General features: G+C 37.3%; 9 protein-coding genes across 9 annotated transcripts; 5 read left to right on the forward strand and 4 right to left on the reverse strand.

The window, feature by feature from the left end:
* Positions 1-462: 462 nt before the first annotated feature.
* Positions 463-1897, forward strand: BDF20DRAFT_906319 (regulator of chromosome condensation 1/beta-lactamase-inhibitor protein II; the record flags this gene model as incomplete). The annotated part of the gene is made up of 2 exons (XM_053083260.1): positions 463-756; positions 875-1897. 2 exons carry the CDS (start codon positions 463-465, stop codon positions 1895-1897), a joined length of 1317 nt encoding a protein of 438 aa, XP_052935380.1.
* Positions 1898-2359: 462 nt separating this feature from the next.
* Positions 2360-3806, reverse strand: BDF20DRAFT_821190 (Gtr1/RagA G protein conserved region-domain-containing protein; the record flags this gene model as incomplete). The annotated part of the gene is made up of 7 exons (XM_053077598.1): positions 2360-2497; positions 2558-2630; positions 2691-2833; positions 2901-3088; positions 3159-3412; positions 3484-3585; positions 3766-3806. Coding segments are annotated over 7 exons (939 nt in total), but the record flags the coding sequence as incomplete, so codon positions are not given.
* A 923-nt stretch (positions 3807-4729) lies between these two features.
* Positions 4730-6640, forward strand: BDF20DRAFT_913470 (WD40-repeat-containing domain protein; the record flags this gene model as incomplete). Its single annotated transcript, XM_053084074.1, has 8 exons — positions 4730-4748; positions 4829-5024; positions 5092-5232; positions 5293-5415; positions 5492-5597; positions 5687-5751; positions 5835-6099; positions 6164-6640. The coding sequence occupies 8 exons, from the start codon at positions 4730-4732 to the stop codon at positions 6638-6640; spliced, it is 1392 nt and encodes a 463-aa protein (XP_052935382.1).
* Positions 6641-6801: 161 nt separating this feature from the next.
* On the reverse strand, positions 6802-8836 carry BDF20DRAFT_872913 (uncharacterized protein). The gene is made up of 7 exons (XM_053081174.1): positions 8681-8836; positions 8579-8614; positions 8453-8518; positions 8240-8384; positions 7989-8121; positions 7625-7918; positions 6802-7534 (listed from the first exon to the last, which is right to left on the reverse strand). The coding sequence occupies exons 1-7, from the start codon at positions 8749-8751 to the stop codon at positions 7251-7253; spliced, it is 1029 nt and encodes a 342-aa protein (XP_052935383.1). The 5' UTR covers positions 8752-8836; the 3' UTR covers positions 6802-7250.
* A 158-nt stretch (positions 8837-8994) lies between these two features.
* BDF20DRAFT_821551 (uncharacterized protein) lies at positions 8995-11284 on the forward strand (the record flags this gene model as incomplete). The annotated part of the gene is made up of 2 exons (XM_053077621.1): positions 8995-9292; positions 9375-11284. The coding sequence occupies 2 exons, from the start codon at positions 8995-8997 to the stop codon at positions 11282-11284; spliced, it is 2208 nt and encodes a 735-aa protein (XP_052935384.1).
* A 211-nt stretch (positions 11285-11495) lies between these two features.
* Positions 11496-14327, reverse strand: BDF20DRAFT_872925 (uncharacterized protein). The gene is made up of 7 exons (XM_053081175.1): positions 13968-14327; positions 13499-13879; positions 13340-13411; positions 12702-13209; positions 12568-12629; positions 12232-12484; positions 11496-12163 (listed from the first exon to the last, which is right to left on the reverse strand). Exons 1-7 carry the CDS (start codon positions 14263-14265, stop codon positions 11680-11682), a joined length of 2058 nt encoding a protein of 685 aa, XP_052935385.1. The 5' UTR covers positions 14266-14327; the 3' UTR covers positions 11496-11679.
* A 565-nt stretch (positions 14328-14892) lies between these two features.
* On the forward strand, positions 14893-17158 carry BDF20DRAFT_906322 (serine/threonine protein phosphatase calcineurin catalytic subunit Ppb1; the record flags this gene model as incomplete). The annotated part of the gene is made up of 8 exons (XM_053083261.1): positions 14893-14995; positions 15070-15401; positions 15464-15575; positions 15688-15833; positions 15952-16088; positions 16179-16256; positions 16336-16556; positions 16638-17158. The coding sequence occupies 8 exons, from the start codon at positions 14893-14895 to the stop codon at positions 17156-17158; spliced, it is 1650 nt and encodes a 549-aa protein (XP_052935386.1).
* Positions 17159-18416: 1258 nt separating this feature from the next.
* BDF20DRAFT_544351 (survival motor neuron interacting protein 1-domain-containing protein) lies at positions 18417-19843 on the forward strand. The gene is made up of 6 exons (XM_053075711.1): positions 18417-18480; positions 18625-18798; positions 18881-19061; positions 19144-19278; positions 19343-19411; positions 19479-19843. Exons 2-6 carry the CDS (start codon positions 18650-18652, stop codon positions 19665-19667), a joined length of 723 nt encoding a protein of 240 aa, XP_052935387.1. The 5' UTR covers positions 18417-18480; positions 18625-18649; the 3' UTR covers positions 19668-19843.
* On the reverse strand, positions 19651-21784 carry BDF20DRAFT_941332 (6-phosphofructo-2-kinase-domain-containing protein; the record flags this gene model as incomplete). The annotated part of the gene is made up of 7 exons (XM_053084796.1): positions 19651-20607; positions 20673-20735; positions 20810-20971; positions 21036-21116; positions 21188-21357; positions 21435-21577; positions 21711-21784. 7 exons carry the CDS (start codon positions 21782-21784, stop codon positions 20020-20022), a joined length of 1281 nt encoding a protein of 426 aa, XP_052935388.1. The 3' UTR covers positions 19651-20019.
* Between the last annotated feature and the right edge of the window lie 989 nt (positions 21785-22773).

Consider the following 22773-nt stretch of genomic DNA (forward strand, 5'->3'; position numbering starts at 1 on the left):
AGGGAGGATTCTATTCTTTTACGGTTCAGAAGACGTACGTCTTCTTTGAGTACTCAAAAAAATCAGTGAACATAAAACTGTGAAATGACAAATAAATCATTAAAATTTTTTTCGCAAGATCCTTGAACGACTGTGCCTTCTTGTTATGTGCAGGAGCGTGGCCGATGAACTTGTCCGGCGTGGCTAGAGACATCAAGCAGTTTCGGTGTTTGAAGTTTCCTTTCACTGTGGAAGTGAATTTTTTTTTTTTCTGGATTTTTTTTTTCGAACAATAGATTCACTTCCCTTCCGTAAAAAAAAATCTCTTAAATAAAGCTACAGGTTTTTGATATTCTTAAAAAAGATAGAGAAATGAGTAAAACGAAACACACATATATAGCACCACTTAGAAAGAAAGCATTGGCAGAGAAAAATAACGCGAAAGATTTTGTAGGTTTGAAGCGGCAACAAACCGATGTTGACATGGTGGATGCGACGGAGCAAGCATTGAAGCGCTCACGTTCCAATGAGAACAATAGCAGTAGTAGTCAAACACCAAAAAAGGCAAGGCATATCAGTGCCAATAAAATAGTTGAACCACCCACTCAACCCGGTAAAGTATTTGTATTTGGAACTGGCGATACAGGTCAACTTGGTCTAGGGGACGAAATGTTAGAAAGAAAAAGACCTATGCCATTAAAGGTTCTTGACAGTGAAAAAATTGTCGATGTTGTTTGTGGTGGTATGCACTCCATAGCTATTACAGAGGATGGAAAAGTAAAGTATTACAGTGGGCTACATATCATATCCTTGGCATATATGTGCCCTTCGTCAATGACGAATGAGCTCCTACTTTCATTTTATTAAACCAAGTATCATCCTATTTACACTGTAGTTATGGTCTTGGGGCTGCAATGATCAACGTGCTTTGGGTAGATCCGGTGAAGAATATGAACCCAACAAAGTGGAAAATATGGATCATGTCAAAGTCGTTAAAGTTGCTTGCTGTGACTCAGTTACTATGGCACTTACCGATGAAGGTCAACTTTATTGTTGGGGTACTTATCGTTCTGCTGAAGGCGCCTTAGGTTTTTCACGCAAGAAAGCTATCCAAGAAACACCTGCTATCTTTGAACCTTTTCAAAAATACGTTATTGCCGATATTGCTGCTGGCACCGATCATTGTTTAGCCTTGACAAGAGATGGCCGTGTATTTGTTTGGGGTAATGGTCAGCAATTCCAATTGGGCCGTCGTATCATGGAACGCCATCTCATCAATGGTCTTCGTCCAGAAGCTTTGAACTTGAAAAATATTCGACTTATTGGTACAGGCTCGTACCACTCATTCGCCGTGGCGGAAGATAATACTCTCTATGTATGGGGACTTAACAATTTTCAACAATGTGGTTTAGCTAACGAAGACAATGAACCAGCTGAAAACATTATAACAAAACCTACGCCTATCAGAGCTCTTCAAGGCAAAGGCACAATTAAATCAGTGCAGGGAGGTGAGCACCATTCGCTTGTATTGATGGAAGACGGTAGTGTATATGCTTTTGGGCGTGCCGACTCTAATCAGTTAGGCTTGCCTGAGGAAACACTCCAAAAGGTGCAAATCCGCGAAGAAGGCGCTGATGCATCCGCTTACAAAAAGGCGGTTGGTAGACCCACTCGTATTCCCAATTTAGAAAAGGTCGTGGAAATAGCTACTGGTACAAATCATTCAGTCGCTTTGACAGAATCCGGTAAAGCCTATACTTGGGGCTTTGGTGAATGCTATGCTTTGGGTAATGGATCTAGCGACGATGAACCAGTTCCAGCAGAATTGACTGGTCAGAAACTAGAAGGTCACAAAGTTATCCGTGTTTCTGCAGGTGCCCAGCATTCTATGATTCTTGCCGTTCCTCAAAATGAATAACTTCAAACCTATACTATTCTTAATGAATGAACTGTTCTTGTACAAACTGCAAACATTTCATATTCCAATTAACCCCGCTTTTATATCAAACAAGCTTTTACACAATGACACTGTCATATATATATTTCATTCAATATGAATGTTAGATTAAGTAGTTCTTTCACTCCAAACGACAATCTCTATATGTAAATTGATTTTTTAATCCGAAATGATTGAATAGCAACCTCAAATTTCCTACTGTTGTTGTAATTGATATTGTTCGTTATTTTGCTTCCTTGAAAACTGAAAGACCTCTGTCACAGCTTCTTTGAAACATTGGAAATTATAGTCGATCAGTCCATGTTTTTCAAAATTATCTTGCCGTAACAGACATATCAAAACCAACAGTCTACGAATGATGAAATATTATTTTTTGTTAAAACGTCAATTTCTCAATTTCTCCTGCGATCGACCATTATTCGTTTACCTATTCACTTCTCTCATATAGAGAACATCACCGTTATCCAATTTGATAAGACTTGATGCCTCAGCATCTGAGCCATCTGTTGCATGTTGTTGCTGCTGCCCCTTTTGTAATGACTGTTCAACTAAGCTATCCGTCTCATTTAAAGATTGAGCATTTGAAGTTGTTAACGCTGGTGTTCCTTGACCGTCTTCCACTAAAAAATCATCGTTTTTCGGTTCATTTATATCTGATATTGAAAGGACATTTGGACTGCTCCCTTGAACGTTGCTAAAAGAGCGATTGGTGAATTGACACTTCTTGAGCTTGACTAATTCCTTGTAAGCTTACCCATAGATACATTCAACATCTATACACACATCAATCATGTCGGAGCACAGCTCGTAGGATTGAATATCTACAGGTGAACTATCCGTTGCGATATAGATTTTTGTCAACGTGTCAAACAAGTATGCTTTATCAATGCTAGAGTTCTAATGCGAGGGAGAAAGAGATAAATTTAGGCTCAATAAGTAATATGCAAGTGATGCTTATTTTTACCGAGCATAAAACATTCAAGAGATTTTCTAGAGTCGGTAGTTCGCGAATCAGCTTTTGAACAATTTTACTGAAGGCTTCATAGATCGAGTTATCGTAAATACTTGTCAGATAATATGTTAAGTGGATATATTCTAATTGTGCATCAGCTAAAGCATCACTCATCCTCTGTTGTACATCACGTTGAGTATCTAAACACATCGGAAGACAGCACAATTTAGAACAGTCTCTAGGATGCCTAAAATTGCTGAATGCTTATACCTATTTTATAATCGTCTGACAAACCGTCCACTTTATGAATTAACACTTCGAAGCTGATATTGGAGTTTACACGATATGCGGTGGTGACAGTAGTAAATAAGCGATGCATTGCTTCGTTGTAATCATCCTGAGCATCAATTACAAATATGAGGGCGCCTACTTTAGAAAATATATCCTGAGGGTCTAAGGCCGTTTCCTCGAGGAAGTCTAACTGCCCAGGAAAGTCCCATATTTGAAAGTCTATAAAAGAGCGGCTAGAAATAGTGGAGAATTTTTGGTTAAAATAAAACAACTCAGTAAAACTATTATGATATCGAAGATTTACGTTATGTCCTCTTTCTGGATTTTGGTTGTGCTTTCTAAGTATAGCGTGTCATTTGGTGGCATTTTTCCAAATACTACACGTTGGATGCTAGACTTGCCGCTTCTATAAAATTGTTAGCGTAGCTGTAACAATATATTATATTTACATTACTGACCTTTGAAGACCCATCAGAAGAATGCGAGGTTTATCTGATAAGCTGTGTTCTTCGCTGTCTCTAAAAGATTATATGAGCTTTGGGTATTCTAACATCAACATCGATTCGAGATTCGAAGAACTTCTTACGTTACAAGGTCAGAGTCGTTCGTTGGATTTTCATAATCGTACTATTGAAATTTTTCTTAATAAATTTAAAATATTCCTTTGGTGATTGTCATTAGGTCTTACCTCCATTTTATACGAGGATTATAATTGAAAGTAACTTTAAGAATTAGCTTATTCTTTCAGAATCTTTGATCAAAATAGAATAAAAGAAGCAAACTCAGATCTGGCTGGATTGCTATTTTGCATGAAGACAGCTATCTCATCACAGATTTATTGAGCTTTTTTTCATTTTTTTTTTTTTTTTTTCTTGTTCGAACGCGTGTCGTTTTGGCGCATTGGCTATACACACTGTGCTTAACAGAAGACACTGAGCATAACTTTTTTGTCCTCTGATAATAAGCAGAAAATATGGAAGCTGTTACAAGCTTAGACTTGGTCTTTTCACATTTCGACATTGTGCTGCTTTACTAACAATGTCCAGTACTACCAAATATGTCGCTGTCACGCTAAGTATCTTTGTATTCTAGCTATCTGATACACGTTGACCTCCTACGAGTATTTGATTGAGTTTCCTCATATATGAATTCAGCTCCTTTTGTGCTATTATGCTAGCATTGCTGACTTGTCTGTCACTACTACAAGTCAGACAAAAAATAAGTCAAAGACATGATTTATATCACTACTGTTTTACATAAACAGTGTTCAATCAGGTATGATGCCAATTTGGCATGCTAGATTCCTTTCTACCACTTATGCCTTTTGCCTGTCGCTGTTTATTTATCCATCACCTGAACCATAAATCAGTCTGTAAGCGGCTAGCCCACAGAAAGATCAGCGCAACAGTTCGGAGACTCGCCAGACAGGCACAGTATCAAAAAGTAAAATCAAAATTTTTATGCAGGTGTCAAAAATGGAAACACTTCTCCAAATTTGTCCGGTCCGTTTTCTTATTGTTGTTGCTTTCACAACTGTTGAATGAGCCGAAATGAATCTTGAACTGCTAGGTGAGCAAAATTAATGGAAAGCATATGTTCACTAGTTGAATTTGACTGATGCAATTTCAACTGTCCCTGTTTAAATCAAGATCCTTGGGTAGCAGAATTTCCGCAGCTAATAGAAGACACACTAGAAGACGGTTTTGTGCTAAACTGTAGATTCAACAAACATGGTACCTTATTGGCAGCTGGTTGTTTAGACGGTCGTTGTGTTGTTTGGGATTTCGATTCAAAAGGCGTTGCACGTAACTTAGTTGGTCACGTGAAATCAGTAACAAGCATAAGGTACCTAGAGGGTTCAAAATAGCAACTCTTAAACAGTTTTAACCTCATCGGTATATGTTTGCTATAGCTGGTCACGGAACGGAAGATATTTGCTCTCGGCATCAAGAGATTGGAGTTGTATATATTGGGATCTTGCCAGTGGAACGAAGAAATTAAAGATCAGATTCGATGCGCCTGTGTTAATGGCGCATATGCATCCGAAGAATAAGTAAAATAGAAGTTCAATCATGATATAGACGTTGTGCAGAGGCTAATAATATAACTCAAGCAATCGATTTGTTGCTGCTCTGTTTCAACAGAATCCAGTTATTGTAGATATTGATGAGAATGGTGAAGCAGTTATAACACCCTTACCATTAGAGCCTCCGGAAAATGATGGGTCGATCAAGCCGTAAGTAAATTGGATATAGACGAAAGAAAACGAGAAGCGCTCTTCGTATATATAAAACATTATCTTTTTAATTTAGTCCAGTGTCTTATGTAACCGCAATTTCATGGAATAAGGCAGGCAATCGAGTGTATACAGGAACTGCAAAAGGATATTTGAGTATTATAAATGTCGATAAACTGAAGGTAAAAAGCTCAAACCGAGTATTTGAAATCTATTGATCCGCTTCGTTTTAATGGGCTAACTATTTTATACGTCCTTTATTGAATTACAGATGGTTTATTCATTAAAAGTGACAAGTAGTACCATTAAAAATATACACTGGGCTGGAAATGGACGGTAATTAAACAACTGTACCGAAAGTGATCAAAAGACGAGAAGTTTGTTACTGAAATGTTTATCATATATTCTTTTGTCTTTAGAGATATTTTGATCAATGCTACAGACCGTATTATCCGTTACTTTCGTGTGAATGACGATGAAATAGGAGCGCCAGTATTGTGTAATAAGTATCAAGACCTAGTGAATCGAATTCAATGGAGTCAATGTTGCTTTAGTGCCAATAGTGAACTAGTTATTGGAGGTTCCGGACATAGAGCCGAGCACAATATATACATTTGGGATAAGGATATGGGAAATTTGGTTAAAATTTTAGAAGGACCCAAAGAGCCTCTAGATGATTTAGCCGTAAGTCAAAATTTGAAAAGTAGCTTTTACAACAAGTATTAATCTTACTGATTTTTAATGGTAGTGGCATCCACATAGGCCGATTATTGCATCAGTGAGTAGTTTTGGGAACATTTATATATGGAAAGCAAAACATACCGAAAATTGGAGTGCATTTGCGCCAGATTTTGTGGAGTTGGAAGAAAATTTAGAGTATGAAGAAAAGGAAGATGAATTCGATGTAGTGCCAGAAGAGGAGAAAACAAAGCGCAAACAAGTAGATGAAGATATATTGGTTGATGTGACAACTTGCGAACGTATTCAAGCCTTTGTCGATTCGGATGCGGAGGAGGAGGATGCGGATAAAGAGTTATATTATCTGACAACAGAACCTTTAAATAACAAAAATAAAGATGGTCGAGCTGAATACAGTAGCGACGAAGAGTTTGCGAAAAGATCCCTGAAGAAGGCATTCTCAAGGAAAAGAAAGAAGAGAAGGGGAAGCAATGCCAACGATAGCAGTAGTTTTGATAAAACAAAAAAGGAAATAAAGAAACAGTGATACCCAACTATTATATCGTTAAGAAATTTGAAATATTACTAGAAAGACATAACTAGTCTTCGATTTTAATGATGGGAATAAGGCAAAGTTCGCGCTCTCGTTGCAGAATTTAACGAGCCACTGCATTAATTGAAGTTGATGTTCTGTGTCAAAAATTCACTGTTCGGTATTTTTTGAAGTTAGCAGCAAGCGCATTTGTTAAATTTTACAAAACAGAAGGGCGAATGCGCGTTCCATATGGTTCTTAAGATATTCATATAGATGTCAGTAAGGATATATACCATAATTTATTGGTAAAAAGGATTTGTTATTTAGCCTTAAAGCAAACCCCGGAAGTTACGAGCATCCTAGTTTTTCGAATATTTGTAGAAATATTCAATACTGCTTCTTATAACTCTGATGCAAGGTATATAAACGTCCAGTTCAAAAGGCGATACAACAATATGCTAATCAATATACTTGACCATAATGATGTGTTTGTTATTTTGACTCAAGCCTCCAGATAAATGTAGACTACTTCATTCTATAACTAAAACACAACCTTACAGAAAGCGGATGCTGGGTATAAGTTCTGCAGAACGTACAGAACCATTTTTTCAATTTCTACGGTCTAAAAGTCGACATAATCTTCGTCTTCTAAAACTTCAACTTGTGTACCATTTCCATCGTCTTCGTCCTCGTCACTTGTATCAGAAGCACCTTTACTCTTTTCAATCTGATTGGATGCAGAAAAACTCTCTTCAGTTTGAGCTGTGTCAATGTTTGCAACGCTTGTTGAGCTGGTGGCATCGCCTAGGAACGTATCCAGATCGTTGTCCTGATCATTCAAACGCAATTGATTTAATGCTGTTATCAAGCTGGCGCTGTCCAGATTCAGGCTGCTACCATTTTGTTCTAAAATGGACAAAAATACATCAATACAAAGAAACAAAAAATCAGTATGATCTTACTGCGTTTTGTGAGTTACAGAATGCTGGTATTTACGTGAATATATTGATGATACTTCTGATTCTTTTCTTCTTCTAAAATCTTCTAACTGTGCGTTAAACGTTGCTTCGTATACCTCAAGTTTTTTCTGGCGTTGTAGCTTATCAAATTCCTCATATTTTTGTTGTAGTACCACTTCTTTCTCATGTATAATTTGATGTTTTGCCTGTATCTCAGCCTGCAATTGTTGCTCCTGGTTTTGTTTCCATATTTCAAATTCTCTTTGATTATGAGTAATAGATACTTCATCGATTTGCTTTTCAAGTTCTGGTAATACATTCATTAAATTTACTAAAATGAATAGAACAGGGTTTCAATGCCTCTGTTTAGGCTCATTTCTTAATTTCATTTTCCAGAATACCTGCTGTCGATTGTACAGAATCAATGTCATGTAGCATATTCTCGAACACCTTATCAGAATTTTCTATCAAGTTATAAACCTCATAATGTTGAATACTGCTGGTATGTAATTGCCGTAACAAAGAATCTGCTACCTTTCGAAAAAGCATGGGGAGAAGTAGAAGAGAAAAAGGAAAGAGCATGAGTAGAAAAGTTAGATTAGATTTAATGGTTCAAACGACTACTGCTTTTGCACTAAACCGTGTAATGTACTTTTGATTTTTCAAAATTGGCAATGTCTGCGTCATGAACATCCTCGACTTTTTGAGATAGTTTGTTGAGCAGCTTTTCTGTAGACTTTAGTTGCTTTAACATGGGCATGTCATCCATTTGTTGAGGTTCAGGGCTATGTGATTGGCTATAGAAAATTCGAATCAGACATTGAAAATACCCAATTTGCAATGCAAAACTGAATACACTATATACCTTGAACCTGGCCTCGACTGAAAGAATGAGTTGAGGCTCTGAAAATCATTTCGAAGCTGCCCTATTCTGTTATCGCTGGTTTAGTATACAGATTATTGTATAGCTCTCCGATCGTATAAGCCTTACCTTTCAAAATTTCGACTCCATTCTGTATCATTGATACTATATTGGAAAAAGCAAAGGTTAAACAAAGATAGCTTCAAAAAGAGCTTCGAATTCCCTTTTTACCCTACAGACTCGCTTAAAGAACGAATGTTGATAGGCGTGTTTGGTAATATATTCTTAAATTGCTGAAACATATATACAATGCTGAGGAAAAAAGAGAAGCCCGCCCTTTGGTTGTTTTTTTTTTTGTATGTTTTTGGCGGACACTTTTCGTTTTCATTCATGCAAAAACAACTCAGAAAACAGCACCGCTGTCTGATTTTCATCATTTCCTTATTTTTTTTTTTGCATCTGGAGAAATTGAGACGACGAGCTTTTTTCATTTGTCCTCTACTTTTCAGTTTAAGGGTGTCAATTTACAGGTTTAAATTAAAGAAATGAACAGTGAGCAACAGCAGCCTCAATTACAAACACAACAGTCGACGCAGCTGGAGTACACAGCACCTTCGGCACCAGCAGTGCAAGTGTTTAAAGCGACTTATTCCGGTGTTCCAGTCTTTGAAATGATATGTAAAGGTGTCGCTGTGATGCGACGACAATCTGATTCATATTTGAATGCAACACAGATTTTGAAAGTGGCCGAGTTTGACAAACCACAACGTACACGTATTTTAGAAAGAGAAGTGCAAACCGGTGAACATGAGAAAGTACAAGGAGGATACGGAAAATATCAAGGTATTTCTAATTCAAAGTAAGCATTATATGGTTAACTGCAATATTGACTATATTGTTTCTTCTTCTGCTACTCTTTACATAGGAACGTGGGTTCCATTTGAACGGGGAAGAGCACTTGCTGAACAGTATAATGTAAAAAATCTATTGCAACCCATTTTAGAATTTGTGCGGGGGGATCAGAGTCCTCCTTTGGCACCTAAACATGCTACAGCTGCTTCCAATAGGCCACGTAAAATGCGTGAAATACGTGCTAGAAAACGACCCAAACACTTGGATGATGATATTGTTATGTCAGATATTGAGACAGCATCACAACAAAGCAATACCACGCCACAGTTAAGTGAAGCACCCTTACCACCAACATCGAGGCGGGAGGGTGACCTTAGCGGTTCATCGCCATTACCGCAAAAGAGATCACGCACCGCACGAGCGAAAGATAAACTGTCATCCGTACCGAAACTCCAATCAAAGATGAACACAACGTCATCACGGGCAGCAGCACAATCTCAAGAAGCTAGGATGGATATTGATGATTTATCGGATTCTGAGCAAGGAGCAAAAAACAACCGAGGCAATTCTGACGAGATGTTAGATACGTCCACTAATGAACCTTACGCTCAGCGCTTACTTCAATACTTTATGTCTAACAAAACCACTATACCACCCTACATATCGAGACCTCCACGTGACCTGGACTTGAACGTCATCATTGATGATGAGGGTCATACGAGTTTACATTGGGCAGCTGCCATGGCACGTATTAAGATAGTGAAACTCCTTATTGATAATGGCGCGGATATCTATCGTGTGAATTACAAAGGACAGACAGCACTCATGCGTTCCGTGCTGTTTACCAACAATTTCGACGTTAAAACGTTTGATTCATTACTAGACCTTTTACGCTCTACTATCTTCAATATCGATAAGCGAGACCAAACTGTGTTTCACCATACTGCAGCTATGTCAGATTGGAAAGGAAAGATATACGCATCACGCTATTATATGGAATGTTTGATCAATAAATTGAAGAATAACCAATCAGAACTGATTTCGATATTAAATGTACAAGATACCAATGGTGATACAGCGTTGACAATTGCTTCTAAAATAGGGAACAGAAGATTGATAAAATTATTGATCGAAGCTGGAGCCAGTACGGAAATTGCAAATGAAGAAGGGATGACGCCCAGAGATTATTTCGGGGAAATGGAGAAATCATTGTCTCTTCGTACATCTTCCTTCGCCTCTTCTCCTCCTTCACTGTTGCCTGTAACGGTATCATCGCCAAGTGAATCAACCAGCACTGGTCTGTTAAACGAAGCAAATATCCGTGAAATGCTACAAGCTCGCGTTGAAGCGATATATAGAAATGTGAATAAGGATCCAACCCAGCCACAGCCTATTTCCGAAGTATTTGACGATTTGGCCGAGAGCTACGAAAAAGATTTGATCAACAAGGAACGGTTGATTGAGAAAAAGGAAATAGAATTGGACCTGTACAAAAAGCGGCTAGTAGAAACGAAAAAGATACTCGAATCCGATATTTTAAGTAATGAAGACGATAAAGAAGAAATCAATGCCATTCTGCAGAGAATGGAAGAGAAAGGCAAAACTCTGGAATTAAGATTGCGTAAATGGCTCATATACCGACAAAAGGAGAAATTACGAATATTACAAAACCAATATCTGAATGAAGAACAAAAGCCTCCGTCGCCTCCCAATACAAACACTTTGGAAGAACTGAAAGATATAGCACAGAAACTGAAAAGTGAATTAGAAGAGCTGCGACGCGAAAGAAAGAAAAAGACTGAGACATTAATCGAATTACATTCGCGCACACCGCCTAAAAAGCATAGAGCTTATAAACGATTAATTTCTGCGTGCTGTAATGTCGCCTATGAAAATGTCGACGTTATGTTAGGACCCTTACTGGCTTCATCCGATATTGATAACAGCACTAGCAAGATCAGAAAGCCAACTGCTTCAGAATAACAAAAGCTGACTTATATAACCTGAAAAATTTACAAGCAAAACAAAACCAAGATTCCCCGAAACACCATCATTAACTTAACCTCCTATAACATAATTAGTTAAATTGCTAGCGCCACTTACTCTTACAATAATTACTTTGTTTCAAAAGCTACAATATTTCTACAAATTGTTAGCATTTATTTATAAAAATCGCCAAATAGTACAAGTGGTATGTCGTAAATGGCTAGAAGTTGTTATGAAACTATTAGTGTAGAAACGTAGTAGCTGTTATTAATCCTGCACAGCTTATGTTATAATTGTGTCTGCAAAAAATAGTTATAGATTGTCATTATTGCTACTTATTTCTCTATTACTTCTTCCATTAGCGCTATACTTTCGTCTGCGAATTTTCTTCGTTATTCTTCTTTAGAAGAGGATAATGCTGTACTTGCAGGATGAGATTCTTCGTACCCGGTTGGTATCACAAAAGATTGCGTCGCGAAGGAGTTAAGCATTATACTTCCATCACTTGAATCTGCCTCAATTATTGAGGCGTCAATAAGCAAATTACTATCCTTCGGTTCATGACTGTCTTTGCTTCCCTTAGAATCATCACTGCGTATTCTATTCTCTATTTGAGAATTTTGTTGAGCCTCGCACAAACTTTCCTTTGTTGATAAAGTTATGCTTGAGTTGGAAGAGCTACCAACAGCAACAACGTTCGGTAAAAAATCATGACTTAGCGATGGTGATGAGTTTCCAGCATGACTAGGCAACTCTAACTCTGGAGCATGTTCATTGATGAATAAGTTCAGATCTTTGGATAATTCTTGTCGTATGGATAATAAGATTTTGCTTGCTTCGGGGTTTCGTAAAGCCAAAAACAAAGGTTTTATGGATCTGGAAGAGGTTGTAGGTATGCTTCAGCTTGCATTCATACTTCGTTTACAATATCAACAGTTTCTTACCTATAAATATCCATGCCTGTGTCGCTTAGACGCATGACAAAGTAATACACTATAGGTTGAATTACCCAAAGTAGCATAGAACGAAATAGCTTGGCGCGAGTAGATAACAAGGGTTTTCTTCGGTGTAAATAGATCAAGTAAAATAATCCATAAAGCCCATACAACATTGGAGCAGCAAATATGGTAACAATAACTTTCCATGTAGCCAAAACATCTTTCCCAGCTATTTTAACCGATGAACCTGCCAAAGCCTCTATAATCCAAAGTAAATAAAGATTACGCATCAGGTGGGTATTGTATATGTATTCTTGAGGATCGTGTGAATGATGCTCTTACGTTTTTGTTTCATACGACTGATGAATTTTGTTATCCAAATCAAAGGCATATTTAAAAGGAATCTGAATTATAGAAACAAGATGTTTTCTAGTATATCTATTCAATGGTTACGATATAGTAATCTTTTCACTTACGAAGGTGCCCCAAAACCTGTCACAATAAGCAACTGAATAGCTTGTTTCATCAGTTGAACGGCTGCTTTTTGCGGGGTTATGTTCAATTTCTCCACATGATGATCTTGGATACCGAATAATTGTAACAAGCTATTGTAATATTTCACCTTTTGTTCTATTTTCTTCAAATTAGGCTCATCCTTTAATTTGGCCCATAAAAGCCCAAAATGACGATTGAGCTGAACAACGTCCGCTATGCTTGGAGGTTTGGAGTCCTTTTTATGGCGGTTGGGAGGAACATACAAGCGTCTAGCGGTCTGCACCACCATAAGCGTATCATAATCCGGCGCATTAACGGTGACTGTTCGGAAAGCCTCATCACACTGATCTAGTAGTCGTGTAACTGCTTCTCGTTTGTCTTTGCCTCCCTTTTGATAGTCTTCCGCATCGCTGGAATGTACAGAAATAGGTTGTCCAAATGAAACAACAGCTCGTGAACGAAATCGATCTGGATGGAAGTAGTTGAGGCCTTTCGATGTCAAGAAATTATACAATATACTTTTGATTAGTATAGCAAAAGACAATGCTTGATGACTGCCAACTCCCTTTTTGTTATATGAACACGCACTGTGCACAATAGTTTCTGTTGACTACTTTACCTACAGGCACAATTTTAATGTCCAGTGATGGGTTAGTCGCTTTCGCTCCGAGAGCCATAATAGCGAAACCAGCTGCGATATTGCGATCAAGAAACAGCATCAGTAACAATTAACAGCTATTAGCTTAAGCAAAATGTCATATTACTCATCATTAACTACCTTTTAAAGGAAGCATCTCTGAACGATCGTGGCTACCGCCCTCAGGAAATACTGTGATACATTCATGTCTGTTGAGATGTTGATGTACTTCTTCGTAAACAGTTGTCTGATCCACATGAGGAGCGATTTTGAACGGAGCCCATTCATCTTTAAGTGAATTTTGCCCGGGAATGATTGCATGGGACACCTCCAATAACGTATCAGAAATGATCTTGGCCACATGTAATTTGTAATTGTTTCCAAAGATAACGAAATCACGCACACCGATCTCAGAAAGGAACTGTGTCCCTTTACCCAAAATTCGATATGGATTGTTGATAGCATCATAATGTATGCAACCTGTGCCGACGTTGACAATATCTTGCGGTCTAACTACCGGAACTATATTCCCAAACAATTATTTTTAACCCTTTCTCGGCCTTTTTATACATCTACAAAGATTGGATTAAACTATTCTTGATCCTCTTACTGGCATTTAATATTTTCCCAACATGCCCAATGAAGGGTTTCTTATATGATACGGCTGCCATTAAAGCGTATGAGGGGCGAGGATTCACACTAAAGAAGACAACACCATCTACGAATTGATTGGCATGAGGCCCCACAATGAAAATGCAAGGACCTGATGAGGGAACATTATGGAGATCAGTTACTTTTATTTCCCTAAAAAAGATGTGGGTAACAAGTTTGAATGCACCGCGAAATGCTTTATAAGTATAAGGTGATAACAGCTCGAATGGTGTTTGAGATTTCTTTATATCATTCATTGCGTATTTTTTTGTTATCAGTTTTGACAGTGCGTAGATCAAAAAAAAAAAAAAATAATAAACGAAAAAATTGAGAAATCGATTAAAAAATCAGGTACAAATTAATGTTCAATGAAAATGCAATCTTTAAATTGTTTATTACGCAATTTTATCAACAGAAATCAAGAAATGCAACGCCAAGGCGACAATCTGGTAATTATAGCTTATGGAAAAAGCACATAATCTGCGACAATGAAAGAGAAGATAAAAGCTGTATTGACTAAATTGCTATCTCTTAAGCCTAATGAAGATGTAGCCAACTGTTAGCTGGAACATCTACGTTGTTTGCAGCAATTACTGGTTCTTTCATTGACTGTTCATTGTTAACAGTAACGAATACCATGTTTGTAACAGGGAAGTCGTTTATCCTCAGCTTCACGATATAACTTTTTGATTGGCTTAAAAAAAAAAGATATAGCTTCTAAGAACTGCATTTTAAAAAAAGCTCGGAAAACGAAAGTAAATCAAAAATCCTTTTATTTTTTTATTTTATTTTTTTTTTTTCCTTTTGCCCCAGTTAATCCTACACGAACGTGGTTTTTTTTTTTTTTCTTATTACTTTTCCTTCTGCCGTCTAAAACGTACAAAATGCCTAGTAATACAGCAGCAACCAAACATCCAAAAATCGATTTCACAAAATATACTATGGAAGATGGCACTGTTGTTAGTACGACAGACCGTATTTATACAAGTAAGCAACCAATTACAATTGCGTACTGTGTAACCATGAAGGCTGATGCAAGCTTATTTTACGAATTTATGCAGAGGTTGAGGCGCCAGCTTTTAATAAACCTACAAATGAAGAACTATTCTCTAAAGAAAGACCTGGTTTGCCCAACTTAGAGTTTCTAAGAGAGCATTTTCGTAAAGAAGGCAGGCTGACAGACGAACAAGCCTTGAAAATTTTGCATGATACAAATGAATTATTGAAAAAAGAGCCCAATTTGTTGCGTATACCCGCACCTATTACCATTTGTGGTGATATTCATGGACAATATTACGATCTTTTGAAATTATTCGAAGTTGGAGGCGCGCCTGCAGAAACAAGGTATTTATTCTTAGGTGATTATGTGGATAGAGGTTATTTTTCAATCGAGGTAGCGTATTGCTGGAATCATGGACAAATGTGTACAAGTGATTAATGCACCTACATTCATAGTGCGTGCTCTATCTCTGGGCTCATAAACTATGGTATCCGGATACATTTCACTTACTACGTGGTAACCACGAATGTCGACACCTCACAGAATATTTCACCTTCAACTTGGAATGTAAGTTTGTTTTGGTTTTTTTTGCCAACCCTGCCACTTGGGAGCAATTTTTAAAATCGCGTTTATTTTTATCTTACTTTATTTATTTATTTTTTATTGTTTCATCCTCTAGGCAAAACAAAGTATTCAGAAGAGATCTATGATGCTGTTATGGAATGCTTTGACAGTCTTCCATTAGCAGCAGTAGTAAACGATCAATTTTTTTGTGTTCACGGTGGTTTATCACCGGACTTGAAAACGTTGAAGGATATTGAAAATGTAATGATGATGCTATATACGCACAACTTCAGAGTTAAACCGACAAAAACCCCTACCCCTCCTTTTTTAAATCCTGAAGGCTAAACCTTTTACTTCTGCCTCCCATAATTTGCGCTAGATTGATCGTTTCGTAGAAACCCCGACATCTGGTTTACTGTGTGATTTACTATGGAGTGACCCTCAAGAAGAATTTGATGCAGACACAGGGCCAAAGTATGAACATAATCATGTTCGAGGTTGTTCGTATTTCTACAGGTAAAAGAGATTAAATCACAAAGTGAAGCAGTGATGAACATTGAGGTGCCCGCTGAATACTTAATAGTTTCCCTTAATTTTTGGCATTAGTTACCGTGCTACTTGTAATTTTTTAGACAAGAATAATCTGCTATCAGTAATTCGTGCCCATGAAGCACAGGCTAATGGGTAATTATATGCATTCAGATATCAATAAGCATTAGTCCATGGGAATAACTGGATTTACTTTTCTTCTTATTCAAAACAGTTACCGCATGTATCGTAAAAGTAAAACAACAGGTTTTCCAGCATTGATGACCATTTTCTCCGCACCAAACTATATCGACGTTTACAACAATAAGGCTGCTGTTCTTCGCTATGATAAAAGCGTGCTAAATATACGACAATTCAACTGCAGTCCTCACCCATATTGGTTACCGAATTTTATGAACGTTTTCAATTGGAGTTTGCCATTTGTTGGTGAAAAAAGTAAGACTTCTTCCTTGTACTTATTCTTATGAGAAAGATCTGGTAAAAGCTAATTTTTCCATTTTTGCTATTCCGCTTCAGTCACAACGATGCTTTTGGCTATGTTGAATATTTGCTCACAGGAGGAGTTATCAGAAGGAGTTGGAGGAGAAGGTAAAACAACTGCTTCCGCAGCGGGCCCACCTACTACCATTACAACAGACAGTGAAACAGAGCAAAGAAGACAAATCATTAAGAATAAAATCATGGCTATTGGCAAGATCTCCCGTACCTTCTCCGTACTCAGAGAAAATTCAGAGCTTGTTATGGAACTCAAGAATTTGTCAGGAAGTGGTAAATTACCAACAGGAACGTTAGGTCTTGGTTCTGAGGGTATTAGAAAGGCTATCACGACATTTGAAGAGGCTAGACGATGTGATATTGAGAATGAGCGTTTACCGCCTGCATCACGAGAAAGTATGGAAGCTGTTCAACGAGAAACGACACATTCTAAGGTTAGAGATGCTGTAGGTGAACAAGACAACGATCTTTCTCGTATGGCTGATGTATTAGCGTCTGAACCCAATAAGGCGGAGCGGTCTATATCAGCTTCGCAATTTTAGAAAGACAGATTTTCATTGCCGTTGCATATATACTTGTTAATTATCATTTGCATGTAATACTTCATATCTCATCAACTGTTATATCTCCTTGTAAGCATATTTTATTATGTAAATTTGGTATAAAGATATTTATAAAAAAAAAATGCGTGTCTTTTAGGAGCATTTAAAGTAATGTTCCTTCGAGTTGAAAAGGGTTTTGAATAGATAGAAAGTTGTAACAGACATCTAAAGGACTTACGGATTCATTCCTTGTTGATCCGATTCAGGCACGTAGTTTATGCTAAATTATCATATGTGGGCTTGTGCAATAGCTTTGTTTTCTATAGTATAAATCTTAATGCTTGCAATAGGCTAACAAAAGATTGTTGCTCTGGTAAATAAATGCTATTTTTTGCCAAGAAGTTTCAACTTGACGACCATCTTGTTGTTATTACTCCTCGTTAAAGGCAACGAGAGAACTTTTTCTTTGTTCTATGGCAATGATAAATGCCATCAATACTGTCGAAGCATGAACGGTGTACAATATGACTATCGATGAGCTGTCTATTTCTGTTCGTTAAGGCGTCGCTTTTTTCATGCCTTAATGCTCCCTCCCCCTTTATGAAATTGGATTGATGGTGTATATCTATGATATCGATCATTAAGCGTCTATCAATAACAAAATTAGTATTAAAAATGGAGAGCAATTCCAGCCCACGAATCGATTTGTCTGTCCACAAGAAGTGCGCGAAACTAATGGTCGAGCAAGTGGTTACCGTTATTTCGTTTTCACTCCCCTTTTGGTTGGCTTTACATCTGCAGTACCCTTTCTTTTCGAACAGCTCAATGAAGCATACAGCTTCGATTATTCAAGCAATACTTCAAAAGGTAGCTCACTTTATAAAACGTATTTTTAAACGTTGCGTACTAAACGCCAGACCCAACTTCATCAGTTTTGGTATTCATTTACTACTGTTTGTAAATTTTCGCGCCGGACGTTTTTCGGTTGCAAGGATTAGTCCTTGGCTATCTTCTTCAGAATAGGTTCTACCATATTGTAACAACTTATACTGAACAAAAGCTGAGAGCTAGTATATATTCTAAAAGAATGTGTCGATAAAAAGTCTCGATTATGAAGAGTGGTTAGCAATTGCTAAGCTTTATTACCTATATATCAGTAATTCATACTAATACTTAAGCATAAAAACGACCTGATGCTTTGTGGAACTAAATAACAGTATAAATAGCTCACCTAATTGTAGCTATATTTGCTCTATCATTGTTTTTCAGTTAAAAATAAAGTCTCATTAATACATTTAGCCCTCTCTACTGATACATATCATGTAGGTATTCCATACTGCAATACACCCACCCATTGTTCAAGTGCAATTGTCGGGACGTAAAATTTGGCAGGTTAAAAAAACCTTCCATGTTCTTTAAAGCGTTTTCTTTGCTAAAGATCTGCTGATGATCCGTCCAATGCTTAGTAGAAGCAGCTCATACTAGCACTTAATGTCGAAAAAACTATTTTCACAGCACGCAAAAGAAGAGGCCGACGTCAACGAGGACTATTCTAAAGCAGCCATTCCACTTAGTAAAACAAAACCAGATCTTGTCAATGGAATTCCACTGTCTGGAGAAGACTACCTTTTGGTCGTACGGTAACTATTCTGTCAGCTTTCTGAATGTAACTGGTAGCACATTTTATTCAAAGCTTCTTTTCTTTGATTCACTTTAATACAGTCAACAAGCGAAACAATGTGCTCAAACTGTAGTGGCAGAGCGCCCAAAAAATGTTAAAAAAGTTCAGCTGCCTCCCCATCTTCAAATGCTCTTACAGGATAATACGTCAATAAGCACAGTTGAGCATGCTTCTGAAGTTTGGCGAAAGGGATATGGTGTCGTTTTCAAATCCTATCAGTCAGTGAGTGTTAGTCTTTCCAGTTAAGCGGTTGTCAATACTATAAAAGCTCGGAGCACTCAAATTTCTTTCTCCTACTCCACAGTATATGCAGAAGCAAAGAAACTGCATGCCAACAACACGAAAAGAATTGAACTCTATAAACGAGGCATACAGCATACTTTATTCAAATGGAGAAAACGAATGTAGTATTACTGATTTTGCTCCATCGCTGACTCAGGTTAGTTTTAATTTCTGAATGGAAAATACTTATCGTATATTAACTGGACGCTTTACCTTTTAAGCACGATATCCTTCGTTTGCTAAAGTATCACTGTCAGTGGTTGAAACTTCATGACAATATTGATTTGAAGGTATCATCGGATTGCTTTTTGTACCAATGGAGCTTAAGAATGAAAATCACTGAATTGTCATCTTTAGTGTAAATGGATTTTTAGTCTATTAGTTTATCTCGATCCTGTTTTAACATCAAGTAACATGACCATTTTGAGAGAGTTATCGAGAGAATGTGGCAAACTCAGATCAGAACTATCAGAGACACATGAAGCGCCATTAAATACCATTATTACAATTATAGCTGTAGCTTTTGGTCAAGCAGACCTTCTCTAACATAGAAAAAAAAAAACGGGCTGCAAAGATCATTTATACCCTATGTATCTTGTACATAAATTGTCGTAAATAAATTCACAGGGTGTGGCCAACGTTGTAGGCTAATGTATATCCGAGCTTTAAATTATATATAATACTTAAAGTGCTGTCTCATCAATAAACAATTACCAACTCACAGAAGCAGTGTGTATATATGATTCAGGGAGAAAACGAGATATTGTTTATCACATAAGATACATAGCAACAAGCGTAAAAGGTATTTGTGTCGTAGTATGGCATATGTTATTCATTCTTTTGACAAAATGAGTTGAGAATTCTACAATAATAATGATAATAACGATGATATTAATAATCAGGGCAATTGCAAGCGGGATTCTTTACAGCCATAAGCAGATGGTGTAATTTCTATCATAAATGATCGAGGTATAGAAATGAATGGAATTTCTTTGGCTGGTCTATCGAACAAATAAGCGTATAAACAACGCAAAACAGTTTCGTGAGCAATAATGAGTACATCATTTTTCTCACGTTCCAATTCCATGATAACACTCTCTAATCTCACGGCCAAATCATGATAAGATTCTGCTCTTGGGTATCGATGGCGATAAGGGTTTTCACGCAATTTGGCAACTTCTTCGGGATACTTAGCCTCCAGTTCTTCTTGAGTTAGTCCATCTGATTCTCCTGGATTCAACTGATTGAGAACAGACTGCTGTCTTACTGGTACACCCGCGTTGACAAATGGAATAGCTGTCTCCAATGCCTTTTTTTGTGTCGAGGTCCATACAGTCAAAGGTCGTTTTTCTTCAGCTGGAACTTTCGAGTATTTTTCTTTATGGTAAGCTAGCATGAACTCTGTTAACTTTTCGGCATAGATCTCTCCTTCTGGTGATAAATTCGCGTCTGCTTTGTATGAGTTGTCATTGAGAGAGTTACCACACTATATCAATAGACGATAATTAGGTTCCCTTCCATACAGTGGACGCTGTCCTACAATAAACTTACACGAGCAAAATAAACTGTTCGTGGATGAATATGAAGATTCATCAGATAGTAGACGATTCTCGACTGGTCAATAAAGACAAAATTAGCAAAGGTTACGCAGACATTGCCTTTTTGTTGAATTCGTTTTTTTTTCTTACCTGTAGATAACCCATGACGTTATTGACAATAAACTGCTCTCCTGCATTCATATTCTTAACAAATGGCAATGTTGTATCAGTGATTGTCTCGTAGTTCTCTTCATGTTGCTTTATACGTCGTTTATAGTCTCTAACAGCTTCTTCTGGATCCCAACCAACATACTATTTTGCGTGAATTTTCAAGTCAATGATGCGTAACTCTGATCATTGTCATATGTTTGCTTACATCGGGTGATGAAATCTTGACGCTTCGAATGTTAGCCAGGATGATATCTGGTTTGTTACATATAAACTCCAAGAATAAAGGCTATTGTTGTTGTAAGGTATCAGACAATTAGCACTAACCATACTAAATTTCTCAGCTCTTGATAACCTTACATGTATGTCGTTGTTTAACAGCTTATCGTGTATGTGTTTTCTTCTAACTTCTGTAACGTTATTTCCGTCAAAAATGGCTACTTGCCCACCTCCAGTTTGTAGCCAATGAATGAGATCGTCCAAACATTCATCTGCTACTTTAATACGTGCTGTTGTAGCCTTTGTATTATCTACATTTATTAAAGGATATTTAGTTTTTTTGTTCACCCTTTGATTCCGTGTTTATTCAATGAAACCATCAATTTACTTGGGTCAAACCATTCTTCAGATAAGGATCCCAGCCTTTCCCGCCTATAATTACCAACACTAAATACTTTGGTCGAAACACCCAACCAACGCATATAACGACATAAAGAACGTGAAGCATGTGTTTTACCGCGTGCGGGTAGACTTTTTATATTAGATATACAAGGCAAAGGTATTGTAACATCAGTTAGAAAGTGAAATCGAAACGTGTCAAGCTTCTAATTTTTTCTATTTGTTGCGCTGTCCTTAATCCTTTTCCCCAGGCGATTCAATTTACCCAACTGTAATAACTGCAACTGCGCCTGCGTGGAATAAACGTCCACTTGTGGTTTCGTAAAGCTGAGCTGCCATTTAGTTTTTTGTAGGAAATTATGTGAAGAGATTGTCAGTAAGCAATTGCTTGAAGGGAACAAGAAAAGCAAAAATAGAAAGGAGTAGAGGGTGGAGTGGCAAATGTCGGCTGCATAACTGGGCGATGGAACGTTGTAACTTTTTTAAAAGACAATTGATACCCCGTTCCTGACTCAAGAAAGCGAAAAAAATTGCCCTGCTCATGCCTGTCAGCAACATGTCACTCCTGGTCTCTTCTGCTTTCGCTTCATGGTTCGGAAACATTTACAGACTATTAGAAACGAAGTCCATAGGAAGACTTGATAACATCACTAAATGTTTTGTGTCTAATAAAATAAAGTTCTGCTAGTGCCGAAACTGCTTAGTCCAAATTTTCTTTTGGAATGATAATATGAATTGGCCCAGGTTTTCAGAGTAGCTATCGAACGATAGGTTTACTATTTTGAAAGAATAATAACAAAAGGGAATTCGCATCTGATAAGCACATAAAGAAAATTAGTGTTACTGGCAGTAACAGATGTTTTATATGAACTAATATAGTCGCTCAATCTCCTCAAGTTGGGTATTATTCATTTAAAAGTTCAAATTAGCTTATTTCTATTCAGTTTGGCCATTCGTTATAGAGCTTCATTGAGCAATTGATGTAAATTGCACAGTTAACTTTGAATATTCGAATGCCAGTAAGACCAATAGTAATTTTTTTCTCACAACCAATGATGCTTTCGTTCTACTTGATGGCGTACCTAATTACAACAGTACCTGTTATCCATATAATTGATGATGTTGACGGAGTAACTGTTGTAGTGTTGTCAAATATACTTTAGTAATACATTAGTCAAGCAAGTTTCACATTTGATCCAGTCCCTAATTATCAAATCAGAATTTGACTTAATGAAATGCATAAATAATAAGCTGTATTTGTTACAACTTGTTCAATATTAACTTTGTGTCAAGAAGGATTATCATCCTATTCAAACGTTGATGGATAA

The sequence above is a fragment of the Mycotypha africana genome, assembly GCF_025528875.1.
Source record: "Mycotypha africana strain NRRL 2978 chromosome Unknown BDF20scaffold_6, whole genome shotgun sequence".
Taxonomy (NCBI): Eukaryota; Fungi; Mucoromycota; class Mucoromycetes; order Mucorales; family Mycotyphaceae; genus Mycotypha; species Mycotypha africana.